We start from the raw sequence: 19,784 nt of genomic DNA, 5'->3' as shown, positions 1-19,784 counted from the left end.
ATTTATCTGATTAATTGATTTGGGAATGTTTGATTGATTTCTGGGAATTAGAGTTTAGGGTTTTAGAAGAGATTGGTGTTGAGGGTAAAAAATCTGGGCAAGTTTTAAAATAAGACAAGGGTATATCGGTCAGATTTTTAAAAAACTCGCCGGAATCCTCAACTTGGCGCAATTTTAGGAAAAAGGTGATATTTTGGATGTAATTTACAAAAAAAATTATATAAGACTGTAATTTTCAAAAAGTGGTTTTTAAAAGGCTGTAATCAACAATTTTCTCTAAAATAAACCCAACAACAACAACATCAGAGTCTTAATCCCAAAATGATTTGGGGTCGGCTGACATGAATTATCCTTTCGAACCGTCCATGGGTGAACGCACGCCTCAAAATGCGAATAAAAAGAGAAGATGAAAAACAAAAGGGAAGAACGAAAATGTAATGGAAAGTAAAGGTAAACTTAAGGGTTTTCAAATCGAATTCCGGATTTCTTTTATAAAAACTTAAAATTTAAATCGAGAGAAAAGATTTAGAACGATTTTTAAAAACGGAAATAGAATTAAGGATCCGGAATGAACCAAGTAAAATCTATAAGAAAGTGGTTGGTAAAAAAGTGCAATAAAGAAGAGAAGAATAAATAATTTAATTTTTTGAAATTAAATAAAAAAACACTAAATATGTCAAAAACATCAAATACTAAAAATCCACATGTATTTTTTCCCTCCATTGTGTCCTCTCCGTCACCATACTCTCCTCAAGCCCCAAAACTCTCATACATGCTCTATCACTCTCAACCATGTCTGTCTCGGTCTTCCTCTACCTCCAGGGACCTTTTCTGTTCTCCAAGTCTCCAGCCTCCTAACTGGTGCTTCCATAGGTCTCCTTCTCACATGGCCAAACCATCTTAGTCGGTTTTCCATCATCTTGTCCTCTATTGGCGCCACTCTTACCTTTTCTCTAATCACCTCATTCCTTAACCGATCTTTCCTTGTATGTCCGCACATCCACCTCAACATGTGCATCTCCGCCACACTCATCTTTTGAATGTGACAATGCTTCACGGCCCAACACTCGGAGCCGTAAAGTAAGGCAGGCCTAATTGTCGTGCGATAAAATTTTCCCTTTAGTCTTTGGGGCATATCTTTATCGCATAGAAACCCTGAAGCACTCTTCCATTTCAACCATCCCGCTTTAATTCTGTGAGCCACATCTCCGTCTAACTCCCCATCTTTTTGAATAATAGATCCTAGATATCTGAAGAAATCCGAACCCTCAACAACCTTCCCATCGAAAATAAACCCAAGTAACAAAAAAAAAAAAAAAAAAACATATGTTCATCTTGACATGCTAACTGTTCGACTCATGACCAACAAACCCTAATTTAATCAAATAAACACGGATATGGCAAATTCAGTAGACCCTACGTGAAACAATTATGATTTTTTCGAGTTTCCAAATTTATTCAAAAACATCACCGCCAATTTGTTGATAAAGTTACAAAGAGTAGAACAATATTGTCATGGTAAAAGAAACAAAGAAAAATGGTACAAGGTACTAAATTACTAATCAGTGTACCAAAGAAAAATAGTTTGGAGAACTAATTAACAAAGAAAAAGTTGGGGAGAGGGGGATTCAACAATTGATCACCATTTTAAAAGCAGGCATTCAAGAAGGCTCAACTGGAGTCTCGGGATGTGCTCCCCATTCTGTCCATGACCCATCATAAACAGCAATATCAGACTTCCCAAGCCGATGGAGACCCTGCGACACGAATCTCATATGGTTAAGTTGGTATAACTTGTTCGTATTAGTAAGACAACAGATCTCGGCAAGTCATTTTCTGTTTTCAATTATAGTAAGCAAACATTAACAATGCGTTTGGAATTTCGATAGACCTTTAGGGAAGGATTTTGTCCCCCACCCTTTCCCTACCAATCCATCCCCCCATCCAAACAAACCCCAAGGCTTTCCAAAAATAGCCAGATGGTAGAAGGACTAATCCTAGACTAACATATAACTGAAGCCAGTTGGTACAACTCAAGGGAAATGGGGGGAAGAGGGGAGTGAGTTGTCCCTTCGAAATTTTCCTATATTGAAGTGATTTTACTTTGCCCTGTTGGAGGAATATGGAAGGATTTATATTACCTCCTTTTCAAATCCCTCCATAGCCATTTTGCTAACCATACAAAGAAAATTATCCCACCCACTTTCTCTCCCCACCCTTTACCCTCTAAAACCTTGTTTGAATTGGGGGAATTGGAAGGAAAGGAAGGCGAGGGGAGCAAGGGATATAAAATCCTTTGTTTGGTTTGCAAATGAGCGTGGAGGAAAACAGATATGGGGAGATTTGGAAGGATCCATTTTTCCTGCAAACCAAAACCCCTTTCCTTTCCCCCTACCCCCACCCCACCCCTTTCCCTCCTATTTTGCTATTCAAACAAAACCTAAATCCCCCTATTCAAAAATGCCCTTAATATTACATTGCTACCCATTAATTTCGGAAAACAACAATGAGAAATGTGTGTATTTGCAAATGGTGTTAGTATTTGTGAAAAAGAAGTTATAAGAGAAGATAAGCTATAAAATGGAAATCAATTCAATTTTGTAAATCTCAAGTGAAAATTTAGGGTGTGTTTGGATAGCAAAGGTGGAGGGAAAAGAAGGGGAGGGGGAAGGAGGGAAGCAAGGTTACATGGTCCGGGGTTCGATTCGGTTCGAGTTCGAGTTCGTAATTCGTGATTCGCTATGCCTAGTGAACTGGATTCGAGGTGTAAATAAATAGTCTATAATTTAATTCGTAAAACTAAATTGTTTTTTTTATACAAGTTAAGCTTTTTTTTTAAATTAAATACATTCAAAAAACTACCGTATTAAAAATAGGAAGTCTTTATATTTCCGTCTTTGGAAGTTGTGTAAAATAAAGTAACAGTCATAAATACTCCGTATTACACTTTGGAAGAGTCTTAAAAGTAAGTGTTGCAAAAGACCAAACAACCCTTCTAAAAAGTAACCTAGAAGTCAGCCGCCCCCACTTTTTAAGGGAGCAAATATGTATTTTAATAAAATCTTACCTACCAATTATTCCCCATCTACTTTTACAATCACTCAATAAAATATCAAGCGCGTTCCCTCCCTTCACCTCCAGCCACCAAACCCACCGTGCTAAGTCCTTCTCCGGCGAAGCTATATGGTCTTAACTCTCTCTGTCAACACAGTTCGTGGTTCTGACCGGCCTGGGTCACGAACTCCGGCGACCTGGTTCGCGAACGACCCCGGTTCGGGTACGACGAACCTGGTTCGGGAATCGGGGGTGCGAACTCCGAATCATGTAACCATGGAGGGAAGGGAAAGGGAGAGAAGGGAAGGGGAGGGCAAAAGGAGTGTGGGTGTTTGGATACAATTTCCCTCCAAATCTTGCCTATTGTGGAGAGATTTTGATTAGGCTTGGAAGAGAGAAATTAAATCCCTCCAAATCTCTCCCCCTTCATTTCCCTCCACCCTCATTTGCTATCCAAACAAAGGATTTTAAATCCCCTACTCTCCCTCCCTTTCTTTTCTCTCCAAATCCTTCAATCCAAACACAACCTAAATTTTAAGATTATGACCGCATTAGCTGTGGCTAATTATGTAAAATCTGGGTCATCCCAGTACTGAGATCTCACAAACGGTGCCTCAATACCGCATTTTAAATGCTATGTGATTGCTAACCGTGACCGACAGCAATTCAAAACAAGGGGCCCTTTGAGTTTCTCACGGCAGGTTGTGGGACTCTTAATGACTTATTTCTGTTCCTTTGATAAGCAAACTTTTAGGATTGTCATTATTTATGAGCTGAAGTCAAGTGAAAGAGAGCTTTACCAGTGCAAGAACACAAGCAGTAACACCAGTACCACAAGATGTAACAATGGGCTTGTCCAAGGAAATGCCTGTATAAGGTTGAGGATTAAAAATTGTGATAAAACACACAGGTAACAGAGACTGCATTTCATGTAAAATGGTATCTGCATCCGAAACTTAAACAAGAAATTAATGACTATTTAAAAATAGAAGTGATCAAATGCAGGCGAGCCAAACCAAACTTTATTCCCCCACACACCAGTGGGTGAGCGGGTTTGGGGCAGTTAAACGGACTGGGTCTTTGTAAGGTTTTGCTGAAAATTCATTATGTACCTGGTTCTTTTGCAGACCAGGTGGGACGGCCCACGAAAGGCTCTACTAGTCTACTTAAAAGGCAATCATGAAAGATTTCATTCATGAAAACTCCCCCACACAACTAGTTTGACACTTATCCAAAGATTAATAAAGAAAAAAATTGAATGTAATGATTTGTTTCATAAAAAATAAAATTCATGATATAGGTACTCTTGTGAAAGCATTTTCCTTTACGAATTTAATGATTTGTTTCACACAAAAATTCAAACAACTTTTTTGTTAAATTGGGAATCAAAGCAGTGAAGCACCATCTTGAAAATTGAAACGCCATAGTTTTAAAAAAAACGGAGGGAGAGTTCAGAACAAATATCTCAGATTCTCAGGCAGTCAAATCTGGTTGAAAAAGATAAAAGCTACATGAGTCACAACCTTCCTGATCAAATTTTTCTTTGAGCTGCTCTCCAGATAAGAGACTCCCTGATGAATCCAACATCTGCAACAGAAAAAGGAAAAGTCAGAATTGAGAAACAGTTGTACATTACAAGTTCTCTGCCTCTAATGTCTAATGTCCGTGATGTTTCAGTTATCTAACTGAAACATCACGGACATTAGACATTGCACTTAATATAATGTCAGGGTCATCCATGCCTAGTAAAAACTAATAACTAGTTTTATTTTACCTCGTTAAAAGGAACACACTTGCTTCCTGGAACATGACCACTCCTAATGCCCTTCCGTGGCTCAGGAGCAGTTCCTTCATACCTGCAATTATATTAACTTGGCATTACAATCAGATTGAAGAATCTGGCATTTGAACAATTTCAGCAAAAAAGTGAGAAAAGTTTTTCCTCTAGTCTCAAGTATCTTTTCCATTTTGACCTTTTGGGCTGCACGGGGAATTTGGACCGCAATTTGACAATGTACAAATCAAGTTAAAAGATGAAACTTAGAAATGGTCAGAGTTTACTCCCAATCTGATAAGAGAAGATTTTGAAGACAAATGAGCATCTTAGAAACCACACTAAACAAATACGTAAATATGTAGCTGTTTGTTTGCTTAGTTTGTACTGATCATTCTTGTAAACTACATTTGTAATCACCTAAGGTCAAATGAACTATGACACAAGGTACAACCATGCTCATCATTATCCACTGCGGTCTCACCACAAATTACAAAAGGAGCCTAATCAAACTTTTCACATCTCACTCTCAACATCCCAAAATTTTTACATGCTACAAAAACGTTTTGAAAGCCATACCCTTCTAAAATCTAAGATCTAAAGCACAGGTGAGAGCATGTAAGATGAACTCAATTACAAAACCCCAAGCACACCTCTTGGCAAAAGTACAACGCTCGCGGAATCCTAGAATCCTCACTATGTCCTACCAGCTACATTACTCCCAACTCCTCATATTACTTCATGTGCTGGAGGTCTGAAACTCGAAATTTGGACAGGAGGACGACATTTGAACACTTAATGTTCAGCTAAAAACAAGGTAGTCTTTCTTGAAAATGGCCGAATCCAACATTGACACCAGTCAACCAGATATGAAGAGCACTAGACAATAATGACATCAGATTCGTAACCTTCAACTGTACATTAGCTCGAAGAGATGATATTTGAACTCTTGATTCCTGTGCACATATATCCTTCTATTGAAACAAACCACCAACTGGCCAATGGAGCTACCCAAAATTTTCAATTCCATTCGTTACAATAAGAACATGTCTCAACTCTCAAGTCACTCTCAACCCACAGTGAATGGGTTCAAGACTTCAAGTGCATGCTTTCCAGATTATACTTGACATATCTGTCAAATCCTTAGTATTTTATGCAAAAAATTAGTGTCTAATGTCTAGCAAATCTAGAACTATAACAAATTGAGGATCCTTTACAGAAAGACCTTCATGCAACAGAAGTGCCATGATTGAATCTGATCACCATTCAAGCTCTTTATTATACTCCTATTGCTCATGTGAAGTACGAGATTTTGCATATTGAGATTGTTCCAGAATAATCCCTCTAGAATTGTACAGTATTGATTAGAGTCTCAAGAGTTTCTAGAAATCTAGAATTATCTATGTGTTCCCTTGTATAAAGCTACTGGAAATCAGTTGTATGCACCAAAAGAATTTCAACTAATCAAATGAACAACAACCTCAGCTCCACTTCTTCCCCACTATTTCTTAAACCAACAGCATATTTCCCAAATCAGCCGTCTTTAGAAATTCTTTAGAAATTGCTGCATTTAAGTTCAATTTTAGGTTAATCTTAGGATTTCTAACAAAACAAGCTCCTCAAGAAAATTTTTAAAGAAGCTACTATCGTCATGATAAGTTGATATTTTGTGTCACATTTTACCAATATAAAGTGAGGACTTACAATAAGAAACAGAAAAAAAAAAAAAATAGAAACACATCTTCAAACACAGCAAAAAGTACTCATAGGCGATTCAGCTCATGTACCAACTGATTAACTATCCTTAAAAAAAGTCAGTAGTATTGAAATAGAAGTCTACCAATTATGAAAGTTAGACATCTGGAAGTTTCTTACCAAATTTTGCTATATGTTGTAAAGCCATTCCAATTAGTCACACCAATAATCATACATTAATTCTAGGTCTCTAGTAACTTCATTGATGCAAAGTGAGCAAGTTTTGCATACAGAGAACTGAATGTATGAGAAATGTCATTGTTATTGACTATCAAGAGTCATTGTTATTTGAAATGGCAGGATTCTGAAAGCAATGTTGCCAATGGTATAGATGTTATTCAAAGTGAGCAACATTTCATAGTAGTAGAATAGTAGATTAAGATAAAATGTAGAAAGTAACATTAGTGCAACTATGACCATGCATTCACTCTTACGGAGTTAGGGTCCATGAAACTCAATAAACTATAAACGATGATTGATCTCACATGAACTTCAAAACTTTTAAGAAAACTGAAAGAGGAGGATTGAGGACTGTAATAAAATTATAGGGAACCTGGCTTTCGATCTGGCATCGATAAGCTGATAAGTCCTATCCTCAATGTTCTTCCTAACCTAAAAACATAAGAAACATGTTAGAGAAAATTGAAACTGAAACACTTCCCAAAATAGACAAGAATTACAGAAACTGGGTTGATGAACTGAAAAGGGGGCAAGACTCAGTAAACAACCTCAGTTGCTCCTCGTGTATACGACTTATACTCGTTGGACAACGCCTATGATAGAGTGACCTATAAAGTCATAATGCATCAAATTTCACTAAACTTTCGTAGTTCCCTGGCAAAGTGGCAATGGTTACTATCATTGTTCCGGGTAGTCATTTAAGATGGAGCCTTGTCTTCACAGGCATACTTTTTTTCCCTCGCAATATTGGAAATATTCAGTCACTAAGAGCAACAGAGGCTTAATCTACACACTGACCTAAGAAGGCTAAATAATCTACCTTATTTCAAAAACTCACCAGCTTATAAGGGCTTCTAGTGAGGGCTAATTCTAAACAGCTTCTTTGTGTAATTTCAACAAAGATGCTATAAGAAGAAATCTTGGGATTCATAGGATGGACCCACACGATGATTCATATTAGCCAACTGAAATCAATTTTGGGACTAAGGCTCATTGTTAATTCTATTTAACTAAGAACTGCAAAGGAAACATTATCTGAAAGCAAACACTTCCGGCATTATTAAAGAGACGACTGCGGAGAAAGTTAGTAAAACAACGAGACCTGGTCAAGCGTCCACACAAGATACGGTTGAAAAGTAGTCTGAAACGTGATTGGCCCAACCTGGGAGAACACATGCAATAAGGTATAAGCAACTCTGCTAAATGAAGCTTTGGACAGAAATAGAGAGAGATATCAGGGCTTCAAACAAATTGGGTAATCAATACAAAGTACAAAATGACAGCAACAGATTCTGGACTGTAATTATTTTGCCACAGATTCAGCTATAGACATACTGTTTGTGAAGTAAGGTACTGAGATGTAAACAATATCTAAAGTTAACTGGAGAATGTTCGTCTGAGCATCATCTTTATACAAATTGAGAACAAGTGGAGGGGAAACCACAGCCAAAAATAAAGAGAATAAGCACCTGCAGTCCTTGATATACTTTCTCAATGGCCTCACTAGCAGCACTAGTTTTAAAAATTGCATCACCCGAGGCACTAGATTCAACATCATATCCTGAAGCACGCCATCTTGGTAGACCTCCATCCAACACCCAAACTCTGTCATGTCCAAACACTCTAAACATCCTTTGCATATAAACAACAACAAAAACACATTACATGCAAGAACACTCCGGATTTATGATCAAACTGAATACTTGGAGACCTGCAACTCACCACCAAACACGGGCTGCACTAAATATCCCCTTCCCATCATAGACAACTACTCCATCTTTGTTTTCTATGCCGAGTGCTGAAACCGCCGCAGCAAATGCTTCTTCAGAAGGCAACATGTGTGGTAACTGTTACAATGGCGTACTTTATCAATGTCTGATTGAAACTTACATTGTAATTGCAAAAATATCAATGCACTAAGAGAAATTATTACAATGATAAAGTAACTATGTACCGCTGGGATACAGTATGAAATGTTCAACTGTTGTTATCTGATAAAGTGACTAACTAGGTTCCCAAAAATTACCAAAACTTATATACAACATCCATTCATATCAGGTATACAAAATTACAGTTGGTAAAACAAACTGCAGTACCCAGTACACTTATGAGATCAGTCAGTGTATTTAAGAGCATTTCATTATAAAATTTTGGCTGGTACAAGTTATAACTCGATCATCGCCGGCGGTATTGGGCAGAGTTGGCTGATACAGGCGGTCGTCTCAGCCGATATTTTCCTACTTCTAATTTACCCGAAACATCTCGGGATATCTCGTATCTCGTATCGGCTGCCTCCGATCCCCATACATCTCGGGCGATACAATGGGGACAATACAAATGGGAATGAGGAGGTTATGCCACTGCCTGATCTTGGACCCTTGGTTGTTGCGACATAACCGCGGATGATACCACTACAAACTAAGGTCAAGGTAGCATTCAAAGTCATAATAACTCAGTTTTGATGCGGTGTTGCGACGTTGATTTGATACCTAGGACCAAAGTATCACGACTTAATTCTTTATAAGTACACAAAGACTGTGATCATAACATAGAGTGCATACTTTCAAATGCATGCATGGAATAGTTTGCCACATGCCATATCATGAAGGTTGGACGAAGAAAACTCAGCAGCAGAGCTAATGTACAGAAGATTTGAACGGGATATCGCCTTTTAGCATCCCTTATAGCTTTATATCAATAAAAATTATTTTATGTCACTATGTCAGGTTTCATTCTGAACCATAACCACTAAGAAGTAAGAACAAGAATAAGTGGTTGACTGAAGAAAACATGAGATGTCGTCTTACATTTGTAGTTCTGTCTGCAATTCCATCCACATCGAAGAAAAGAGCGCCTGGAATATGTGCAACCTGTGGAGGAGAGAAATTAATGCATGATGTCAAAATTTACAGTTGAAGAGCTTATGAAAGGAATTTTTGGTAGAACATGAAGCACAGTGCATAGCAAAACAAGAATATAAAAGACATGAACAAGACTAAGCGTCATCCACTGTTACCAAAAGAAGAATATAAAAGACATGAACATTAATTATAGCATCCTCAAATTTTGTGAATATAGTACTAGTAACCTGATACTCTTGAATTGGATTCCTCTGTTCATTAGGCATGTACCAAGAAGCATCAACCACCTGAAAAAGAGAAGTAACTAGAACTTAAAAATTGGAAGTTGCAGATTTTTACATAAAATTTACAACATGCATTGTGAGCACTAGAATTTATAAGACAGCCACAGACTAATTTGAAATTTAAATGCAGAATGTTCTTCGTAGCATGTAAGAAATATATCAATTAGCATTAGATGAATGGATATGAAGCACAAAGAGCAGCTGAAAACATTGCAAGTCCAGGAACAGTGGAGTATGACCGTACAGTCATACACGCAAATTCATGCCATGCACAATGTTATTTTGTGGCTGTGATGCTCGGACTCTTCACCTGACCCTGAGGATCCGGTGGACAGGATCCGGACATGGATCCTTGACGGATCCTTCTATGAGAAATCGGTGTGAGAGTGTGTTGTTTTTAACATCTGTTTTGTACAGCCCTATATCAAGAGTGATCTTGACATGAATTTAATGCCGTAATAAAGTCTTCTTTCATGTTAAAAATGAAAAAACTACTTTTCCTTTCTTTTCTTTGACTTTTTTAACTAATAATCAATTTATTTTCAAAAAAATAAAACATTAGCCGAGTCCAAATTCAAATTAGGATCCTCGTATCCGAGTCCTTGTTTTTGAGATTTCAAGGATCGGACCCTCGGATCCGTGTCCGTGTCGGATCCTCGTATCCGAGTCCGAGCATCATAGTTTTGTGGCAGCCTTGTCTTGACTTTACATGGTCCAAAAGCTAAGTTTAATAGCAAAACACTGACACCATCACCCCAGTGCTTCTAAAAGCTCTGCCTATGGCGGAATAAGAGAGCTCAAATGTATGCAGCCTTAGGAGTTGTTTATGAAGGGCCCGTAATGAAAATTGGGTCAGAATAGCACAAAATGTCCGCTACTTCACAAAAAGATCAGCACATCTAGTTTATTGAAGCGTTTTGCTTTGTTCTATCGTAAAACAAAACTAAAAAAGATAATTCTTGATTCCATAGGAGATGTTAATAATAAGAAATGTAAAAAGATAAACCCTATGATCTAAACTGCAACGGTATGACTGCTGAAGTACAACAACTGGTCTTCATTTCAAAATTTTGTGGGCCGAGATTGTAATAGGGCTATAACAACTCGAGCTATTTTCTATGATACATATTGTTACCTACGAATATAACATGCATAGGAGAGCGAGTGTCATCGTAACGATAATCAGTAATACAAGTATAGAAGCCTATTTATTTACCTTTATACCAGGTTGGTTGAGGTTAGAATGAAGCCATTCAACAGAAACCACAGGTTCAGTAGTAGACATTGCCTGTGTACAATAAGATTTCGCCCCAATGTCTGTGGACGACGAAATCACGCAGCAAACCAAACGAGTTTTAGATGCTAGGTTGTAATGATTCAAACCCCTGGTACTGGAACCCGCAATTCTCGTCTGCAAGTCATAAAGCTCTTGGTTTCAAAATACTCAACAATATATATTAGCTCTAACCCACAATATATATCTACGAGTCTGAGCATTATTGGCTAAAAATGAATTTTGCATTCAGATATATAATCAGGAGAAAACGGTTCAAACCCATTAAATTAGTAGTAATTCTCTGGTACGACGGTCTTTCGTGTTCTTTTGCATTTTGGTCAATAGTAACCACTTTTGGGTAAATAGTAACCTCTTTATAAAAAAGGGTGGTGCTCATTCATGTACGGATTTTACTCCTTTATGGACATGAATGACCAATTTAGCCCTCTCATATCTTCCATTTTACGGTCATTTCAAATCCCTCATTTAATTTTCTCCCTCTACATCTTAACCACCACCACCACCCACCTCCCCTCTGATCCGACAGCCACCCAGAACCGTCCGTGCCACCCGCCTAGACCTACCGCTCCCTTCCTCCACACGCCTAGAACTGCTCATCTCACCCAACCCACACTAATGACGATCCGTCCAGACTCCACCTACACCCTTGTCATGGGACCGTCTGCTGCCCCTGGGCCCTGTCCTACGCCTTCCTGAAACTCTTGACCACCGCAACCCGACATTTACCCCTTCCCCTATCACCCTGCATTTCTCCAAAACCCTAATTTTTATATCCTAATTTAATTACATCTCTTTATTCATATAAAAAATTGATACATAAAAGTAATGAATTTTGAATTATTAGTTGATTAACATAAAAGGAAGATTCATGATTGAGTATTTTGATTTGAATTTGATAATCTTAAGAGGAGGAGAGAAAGGGAGTATGTCTTTCTTTCTTTTTTTCCTGTTTTCAGGAAGAAGGGCATGAGAGGGAAAACAAATGACAAAAAGTACAAGTAAATATCGTACATGAAAGAGCAACTACATAAAAAAAATGGTCGCCATTTATCAAAAAATGGTCACTTTCAGCTGGTCGCACAGGAGAATTTTCGATTAAATTAGAAGACTTTGCGAAAGACTAGACTTTTACTGATCATGAAACCCCAAAAAATTACAATTGCAATTGATTTTATTCAGAAATGTAAATAAAGGAAATATGAAACCAAATTGATTATAAAATAGAGGAACATTATGCTAATGAGCACAAATAAACACTATTGCGTAAGGTAAACAAATGAGCGAGACGGAAAAAGTAAAAGAGAAAAGGAGAAGAGGTGGGGGAGCTTACATGAAAGAATTGAGAAGAGCGAAAGGGTTTATGAAGAAGAGAGCGGGAAGACGAAGAAGAAAGTAATCGGTGAGAGAAAAGGGTTCTGGCGATAACAGCAGACGCCATCTACGACAACTCTTACACTTGTCTTCACCCTTTCACCATTAACAACCCACACACTCTTTTAGACGATGCTTTTCATTTTGAGACTACCAATTCGACTTCTTATTGCAATAACTCGTGTATTTTATTTTATTTTGGGATTTTTTAGAAGATAATCTCCAATTTCTTCGAATTTTATAAGGTAACCTTCTATTTAATTAATGAATCCCGCGCTAATAACCCTCTACCTCTTAAAAAGTAATTAGCATGACATTTAAGGTTTAATTCCGTCAACCTTTGACGTTAAGTGTTGATATGTTACGCTGACATGGCAATGGTATGGTGAATCACTATAATGACTAAGCAATGACATGGACATAAAATAAAAACAAAACCCAAACCCCCTTAACTAAGAATTATGATCATCATCCAATATCATCTCAAGCCATCCTCTCTAGGGTTTCTCTATGAGGGTTCCTTCTGACTAGGTCTCTGATTTCTCCTTGTTCTTGAAGGTTTCTCTTACGTTTTTGCACGTAAGTGACTGTTCTCTATCTTTCTATCTTTCGTTTCTTAGTTATTGGTGTTTTGCTAGAATTTATTAGGGTTTTCTATGGCGGATAAGGGAGATAGTTCGCATGGACGGAGGGGTAAGGAGGTGATGGACGATGAGGTGTTTGTATGGGACGATGGTTGCACAAAGGGGGAGGAGAAGCGGGTACAGACTATGCTGGTGGGTCGAATATGGTCTACCAAAGCAATCAACGCTAGAGCGGCTATCGATTCTATGATACGTTTATGGAATTTTAAGGGTGTGATAGTAGGAAACCTAATTGATGCTAAAAATAAGGTTTTTGTGTTTAAATTCGATGATGTTAAAGATAAAACGAAAGTGCTTGAAGGCCAACCGTGGTATTTTGACAAATTTATTTGGTGCTTTAATGATCCTATTGATGATGGGAAGATGACGGAGACGCCGCTTTTCCATGTTCCTATATGGGCGAGGGTTTATGATTTACCCATCAAAGGACGAACTAATCTGGAAAATATACGTCGGCTAGGGCAACAACTTGGAGGCTTTGTGAAGCTAGACGAGTCGCTTTCACCGGAACTGGAGAAGGCTGTTAGAATTCGCTTCTTACACGATGTCCATAAAGCACTGAAAGATGCCGTGACTATTAAGATGCCACAAGGAAGGGTGTTAAGAGTTTAATGTGACGTACGAAAGACTTCCAACTTACTACTATGGATGTGGAATCTTAGGGCATGGCGAAAAAGATTGTGAGGACGATCCTTATGATGAAGGGGAGCTTCGTTATAGTGAAAACTTACGGGCTTCACCATGGAAAGCCATTAAAACTACAGCAGAAAAGAAAGCAAAGAGTGCACGAGTTTTGAACGACCTTTTTGATGATGATGCTAAGAAAAGGGAGGAGGTGGCCATTTCGAATATGATTGAAAAATTACAGGCAATTGTGATCAAACCCGGTGGGAGAGCTACGTCGACAGTGTTGGCCCCTGAGGAGAATAAGAGTGGTGCAGGTGAGAATCTGAATGATAGGGAGGAAGGGAGGCTGACGGGTGATAATATGGTTACTAAGGAAAATTGCTTAACTGTGGAGGAGGGGAATGGAGAGGGCATCGCGCATAAGGAGAGGGCTATGTTGAGTGAGGGGATAAAGGAAACTGTTGGACAGACAATTAAGAAGGACATGGCAAAATGAGGCAGTATGAGGGAGGATGATGGGAGGGGAGCAAGCACGTGGAGGAGGATGGAGAGAATTGATAGCGGCAACCCCAGTGATTTACAAGAAGTGGTTGTACTCGAAAAGCGAAAGCGTGGGGAGGAAGGTGATGCGTATAGAGGGGGGGTAAAAATTCTAATAAATTTCAGCGGGAATCACGAATAAATTCCGTCTAATTAAGCCCAAAATAAATACGACGGATAATCAAGTTACGAGTTGACAAATAAGAGCAAGCGCGCAAAACGAGGATGGCGGAAATTGCAGGTCACGGCTAGGGCTGCCGTGTGAAGCCTTGTTGCGGAAATTCAAAAATAATTTATCCTGCTTTTCATTGTAATCTATGTTGTCAACTTAGTTTTTCTACATAAAAATTAAATTGTTAGATTGTGCTAGGAACTAGGTAGAATTATATTTATTATGGGTCAAATTTGGTCTTCCCCATCCCCTCCCTAGGTCGGTCATAAGGCCTATAAAAGGCTTGTTTGTAATTCATTTTTATCATCTGGAAGAAATTAAAAATCGTTTTGAGAAGTTTTCTCTGAACCGTCAAAGCATTAGTGTGGTTTACACGAGTGTAGAGACAAAATTGAGATCGACGCGTTTTCGAATCTCGACTTAGACCGCGGACGCGCTCCAACGTTTAAGGGGAACTTCCTTGTCGCGTTACGAGGATTCCAACCATTGTTATCGTTATAGGTCTAACGGTAGCAAATATCTCCAAATTTCACACAAAAAACTAAAAAAAAAAAAAAAATCATCCGTTCAAATTTCATGAAAATGTCATTCATCCACGAACAATTGCAAAACACGAGCCAAGACGCTTCCGCCACCCCACCCCATACGTTGCAGAAGGATTAATTATGGAGGGCAGCTCTAAAAAGACTCGGTTACCTACATTCATGGGTGTGTGTTCACCTGAGGCGGAGGTTGAGGACGCTCAACCCCGCCGGGCATTATGAAAATTTTGAGCCTTAACTACAGGGGGCTGGGCAACCCCGATGCAGTAGGCGGGCTCCGTGATCTTATACGGAGGGAAACCCCCAGTTTTGGTTTTCTTTACGAGACTAAGCTGAACAGTGTAGATATGTGCAAAGTGAGAGAGAGGATCGGTGGCTATAATGGGATGAAGGTCGATAGTGTAGGTCGTTCGGGTGGTTTAGCTTTTATGTGGAAAGAGGGTGTCACTTGCATTTTCAGGTCAGCGACTGTCCATTATATGGATTTTGAGGTGAAACAGGGGTCTTGTAGCTGGAGGATAACGAGATTTTACGGCTGGCCTGCCGTGCATGAGCGCCATCTTTCGTGGCAAAAGCTATGTCTTCTTGCTAGTGATTCTAATTTACCGTGGATTTGTATTGGGGATTACAATGAAATTCTTTATTCGACGGAAATAAAAGGGGGTAGTAGACAACAGTGGCAAATGAACAATTTCCGGGATACAGTTAATGAGTGTGGACTCCGTGACTTAACAATCGAGGGGTATGAGTCACATATGATAATGGGCAAGTGGGGATGATAATAGACAATGTCGTCTCGATAGGGCAATGGTTACGGAGGAGTGGCTTCAAACTTATCCTTTTGCGAGGCTTATTCATTTAGATAGAGAATGGTCGGATTATGCTCCTTTATTGGTTAAACTTGATGGGCGAGTAGAGGAGCAGAACTGCAGTGTCAAAATCCCAGGCTTGACACAAAGACTCGACCTCTACTTAAACAAGGTTTGCCTGAATTCTTCCACGAATGCCATAGACTTCAAAATTAGACTAAAAATAACAAATGGCCTGCTAAAATCATGAAATTTGGTTACAAGCTAGATAAATGAATAAACTAACTCTGACTAAAATCTCAAGAATTTTGAAGCACTCTAAGTATTTTTGGTAAATTAATTAAGACTGCCTAACAGAAGGAATCAGACAATCTGACACAGGATAAATGTTTGAGACTGAATAAGGAACAAGGGATATAATCATCAACTTAAATCCCACAGAATACTCACAGGGAAGCAAGCTAACAATTTGAACAACTTAAACTGGAAATTATCACAGCCAAGCACAGATAAAAACCAACTCAAGTTAACAGCAAGACCAAACAACCCACAGTCTGAGCACAAGATTGAATGAAGCTCACTAACAAACTTTGTTTAACACCTACAGTCTAAGCACAAGATGTTAACAGGCCTGACTCTTAACTACAGACTAAGCACAAGTTATAGAGATTTAAAATTGAGAGAAAACTCAGGTTTAATATTCATCAAAAGCTGCCTGAATGCAGTTGGAGGAGAGGTCCTTATATAGGCCTTCCTCTTGGAATTCTATTACAAATTTTAACCTAGAAATCCCATCCAAGGGCCAGGATTGGTTCTTAGGACATAATTAAAGTACTGAAAATATTTTACAATGATGACAAAATGATTTAAAGGAAACTGCAATAAAACAACAGAAAGTCTGCACTGATAGTGACATGTTGCTTCCTAGGCTGTTGTGTTGATTTGGCTAGGAGTATAAGGACGAATGGGGGCAGTAGAGGCCTTGACTTTGGCTCTTAGGTGATATCTGAAATATGGAGAGACAAGCAAAAGTATCCCAGCAATAACCCCTTCTTTGTTTAGCCAGAAATGGTAATTTGCTTTATGCTTTATGTCCCTTTCAGCAGCTTGTCTTTCAGCTTGATTTTCTCTTGGTTGCAGTGTGAATTTGGCCTGGCTCCTTAGGACTTTTCTGAGCTTAGTTGATCAAGGTTTCAGCTGGCCAAGGTGGCAGCTGGTGGTTGAGCTTGAACTGGTACCTGTGATGTCCCAAAGCAGGCCTGGCAGGGGGTGTTAACAGGGTAGTGTGACTGGGATTGTTGCCTGCTGCCTGATCAGTGTTGCCCTGGTCCCTAGCTCCTGCTACTGCCTCCTCTGGTTGAACATGGCTTGTCCTCAAGCCTGTAGCCTCCTCATCATCTGAGTCATAGTAAGGACTGAGAACTCCCACATTGAAAGTACTATGTACTCCATAGTCACCTGGTAAATCCACTTTGTAGGCATTTGATCCAATCTTTTCAACAATTTCAAATGGGCCATCAGCTCTTGGCATTAATTTGTTCTTTCTCCTAGCTGGGAACCTTTCTTTCCTTAGATGAATCCAGACCAGATCACCTGACATGAACTCCTTCCTCCTTTGAGGGACCTTAGACTGCTTCCTGTACCTTTCATTGGCCTTTTCAATCTGCTTCTTGACCGATTCATGAAGTTTTAGCATCTGTTCAGCTCTAGCCTTAGCATCAAAGTTCATCTCCCCTCTTAGAATACTGGACAAGTCTAAGGGGATGAGTGGATTAACCCCATAGACTATCTCAAATGGACTAAACTAGTTGCAGTAGATGGTGCCCTATTGAATGCGAACTCAGCTTGTGACAGTTTCAAATCCCAATCCCTCAAGGACTTGCTGACTATGCATCTCAGTATCCTCCCCAATGTTTTGTTGGTGACTTCGGTTTGGCCATCAGTTTGAGGGTGGTGAGATGTAACAACAACTTTGTTTTTAGAAGCCTCCATAGGGTTTTCCAAAATAACTCATGAATTTGGTGTCCCTGTCAGACACTATGGTCTTTGGTACCCCATGTAGCCTCATAATTTCCTGTAAATAGAGCTCAGCAACACTGGCAACATCCTCAGTTTTCTTGCATGCCACAAAATGAGCCATCTTGCTGAACCTATCAACAACTACCATCACAGAATCCTTGCCCCTCTGAGTCCTGGGTAAGGCAATAACAAAATCCATGCTTAGCTTACATCTTCCCATGTTCTATCAGGCACTGGTAAAGGAGTATATGGACTAGCCTGGAAAGAGCTATTGGCATGTTAACAGACTGAACATCTTCTGAGAATGACCTGGACATCTCCCATCATCATGGGCCAGTAGAATTGATCCTGAAGAATGTCTAATATTTTCTGGACCCCAAAGTGACCTCCTAAACCTCCTGAGTGTACTTCCCTTATCAGCAGATCCCTGTAAGATCCTCTAGGCACACACAGCTTGTTGCCCTGGAACAAGAACCCTTCCTGCAAGAGATACTTGCTCCCTGGGATCTTTTGTCCCTCAGTTTGAGCTATCCATTCTTCTGAAAAATTAGGATCTTCCTTGTACATTTCTTTCATAAATTCAAACCCAGGGACTTTGTTTCCCATGAATGACAGTAAGGAGTGCCTCATGGACAATGCATCTGCCACTACATTTTGTTTTCCCTCCTTGTATTTGCTGGAAAAAGTGAATGACTGCAAGAACTCCACCCACTTAGCATGCCTGTGACTCAATTTGTGTTGACCATTGATATATTTTAGTTCCTCATGGTCTGAATGCAACACAAATGGTTTAGGCTTCAGATAATGATTCTAGTGCATCAGGGCTCTGATGATAGCATAAAACTCTTTATCATAGGTAGAGTATTTTAATATAGCTCCATTTAGCTTCTCACTGAAATAGGCTACTGGCTTCTGAGCCCGAATTAAAACTGCTCTAATGCCAACTCCACTGGCATCACACTCCACTTCAAACAACTGATCAAAATCTGGCAGCTTCAGGATAGAGGTTTCACACATTAACTTCTTAATTCTTTCAAAGGACTGTTGAGCATTGTCAGTCCATTGAAACTTTCCCTTCTTCATGCACTCAGTGATTAGTGCTACAACTGAACTGAAGTTTTTAATGAACCTTCTGTAAAAGGAAGCCAATCCATGAAATCCCCTAACTTCAGTGATTGTTTTAGGGACTGGCCAGGACTGAATTGCTGAGATTTTCTCCTGGTCCATTGATATACCCCTTCCAAATACAATGTAGCCTAGAAAGGTCACCTCTTCAACCATGAAGGTGTACTTTTCTAGCTTGACAAACAACTTCTGCTCCCTGAGAATCTTAAAAACCACTTCAAGATGCCTGACATGATCTTCCCTGCTGCTGTTGTACACCAGTATGTCATTAAAGTACACCACAACAAACTGTCTTAAGCATGACCTCAACACTTCAGTCATCAACCTTATTAAAGTGCTGGGTGCATTTGAGAGGCCAAATGGCATCACAAGCCACTCATATAACCCATGCTTTGTTTTGAAGGCAGTCTTCCATTCATCTCCCTCCCCGATTCTCACATGATGGTACCCTTGCCTGAGATCAATTTTAGAGAAAACTCTAGCACCACTCAACTCATCAAGCATATCATCAAGTCTTGGAATTGGGAATCTATACTTGACAGTAATATTGTTAATGGCTCTACTGTCAGTACACATTCTCCATGTTCCATCTTTCTTAGGAACAAGCAATGCAGGGACTGCACAAGGACTTGGAGATTCCCTGACAAAGCCCTTGCTCATGAGCTCCTCAATTTGGTGTTGTAACTCCTTGGTGGTCACGGATCACTCCCGTAGCGATCTGTTAGGCAGT

The 19,784-nt window shown here is 39.3% G+C and overlaps 1 protein-coding gene across 1 annotated transcript; it reads right to left on the bottom strand.

Moving 5' to 3' along the window:
• Positions 1-1,435: 1,435 nt before the first annotated feature.
• Positions 1,436-12,828, bottom strand: LOC141638054 (thiosulfate/3-mercaptopyruvate sulfurtransferase 1, mitochondrial). The gene is made up of 12 exons (XM_074447502.1): positions 12,536-12,828; positions 11,125-11,319; positions 9,852-9,911; positions 9,571-9,633; positions 8,486-8,610; positions 8,233-8,395; positions 7,866-7,925; positions 7,137-7,195; positions 4,829-4,910; positions 4,578-4,641; positions 3,855-3,922; positions 1,436-1,757 (listed from the first exon to the last, which is right to left on the bottom strand). Exons 1-12 carry the CDS (start codon positions 12,641-12,643, stop codon positions 1,662-1,664), a joined length of 1,143 nt encoding a protein of 380 aa, XP_074303603.1. The 5' UTR covers positions 12,644-12,828; the 3' UTR covers positions 1,436-1,661.
• Between the last annotated feature and the right edge of the window lie 6,956 nt (positions 12,829-19,784).

The sequence above is a fragment of the Silene latifolia genome, unplaced genomic scaffold (genome assembly GCF_048544455.1).
Source record: "Silene latifolia isolate original U9 population unplaced genomic scaffold, ASM4854445v1 scaffold_168, whole genome shotgun sequence".
In the NCBI taxonomy this organism is placed as follows: Eukaryota; Viridiplantae; Streptophyta; class Magnoliopsida; order Caryophyllales; family Caryophyllaceae; genus Silene; species Silene latifolia.
Note: the sequence above shows the minus strand (reverse complement) of the source record. Positions and strands in the feature narration are given on the sequence as shown.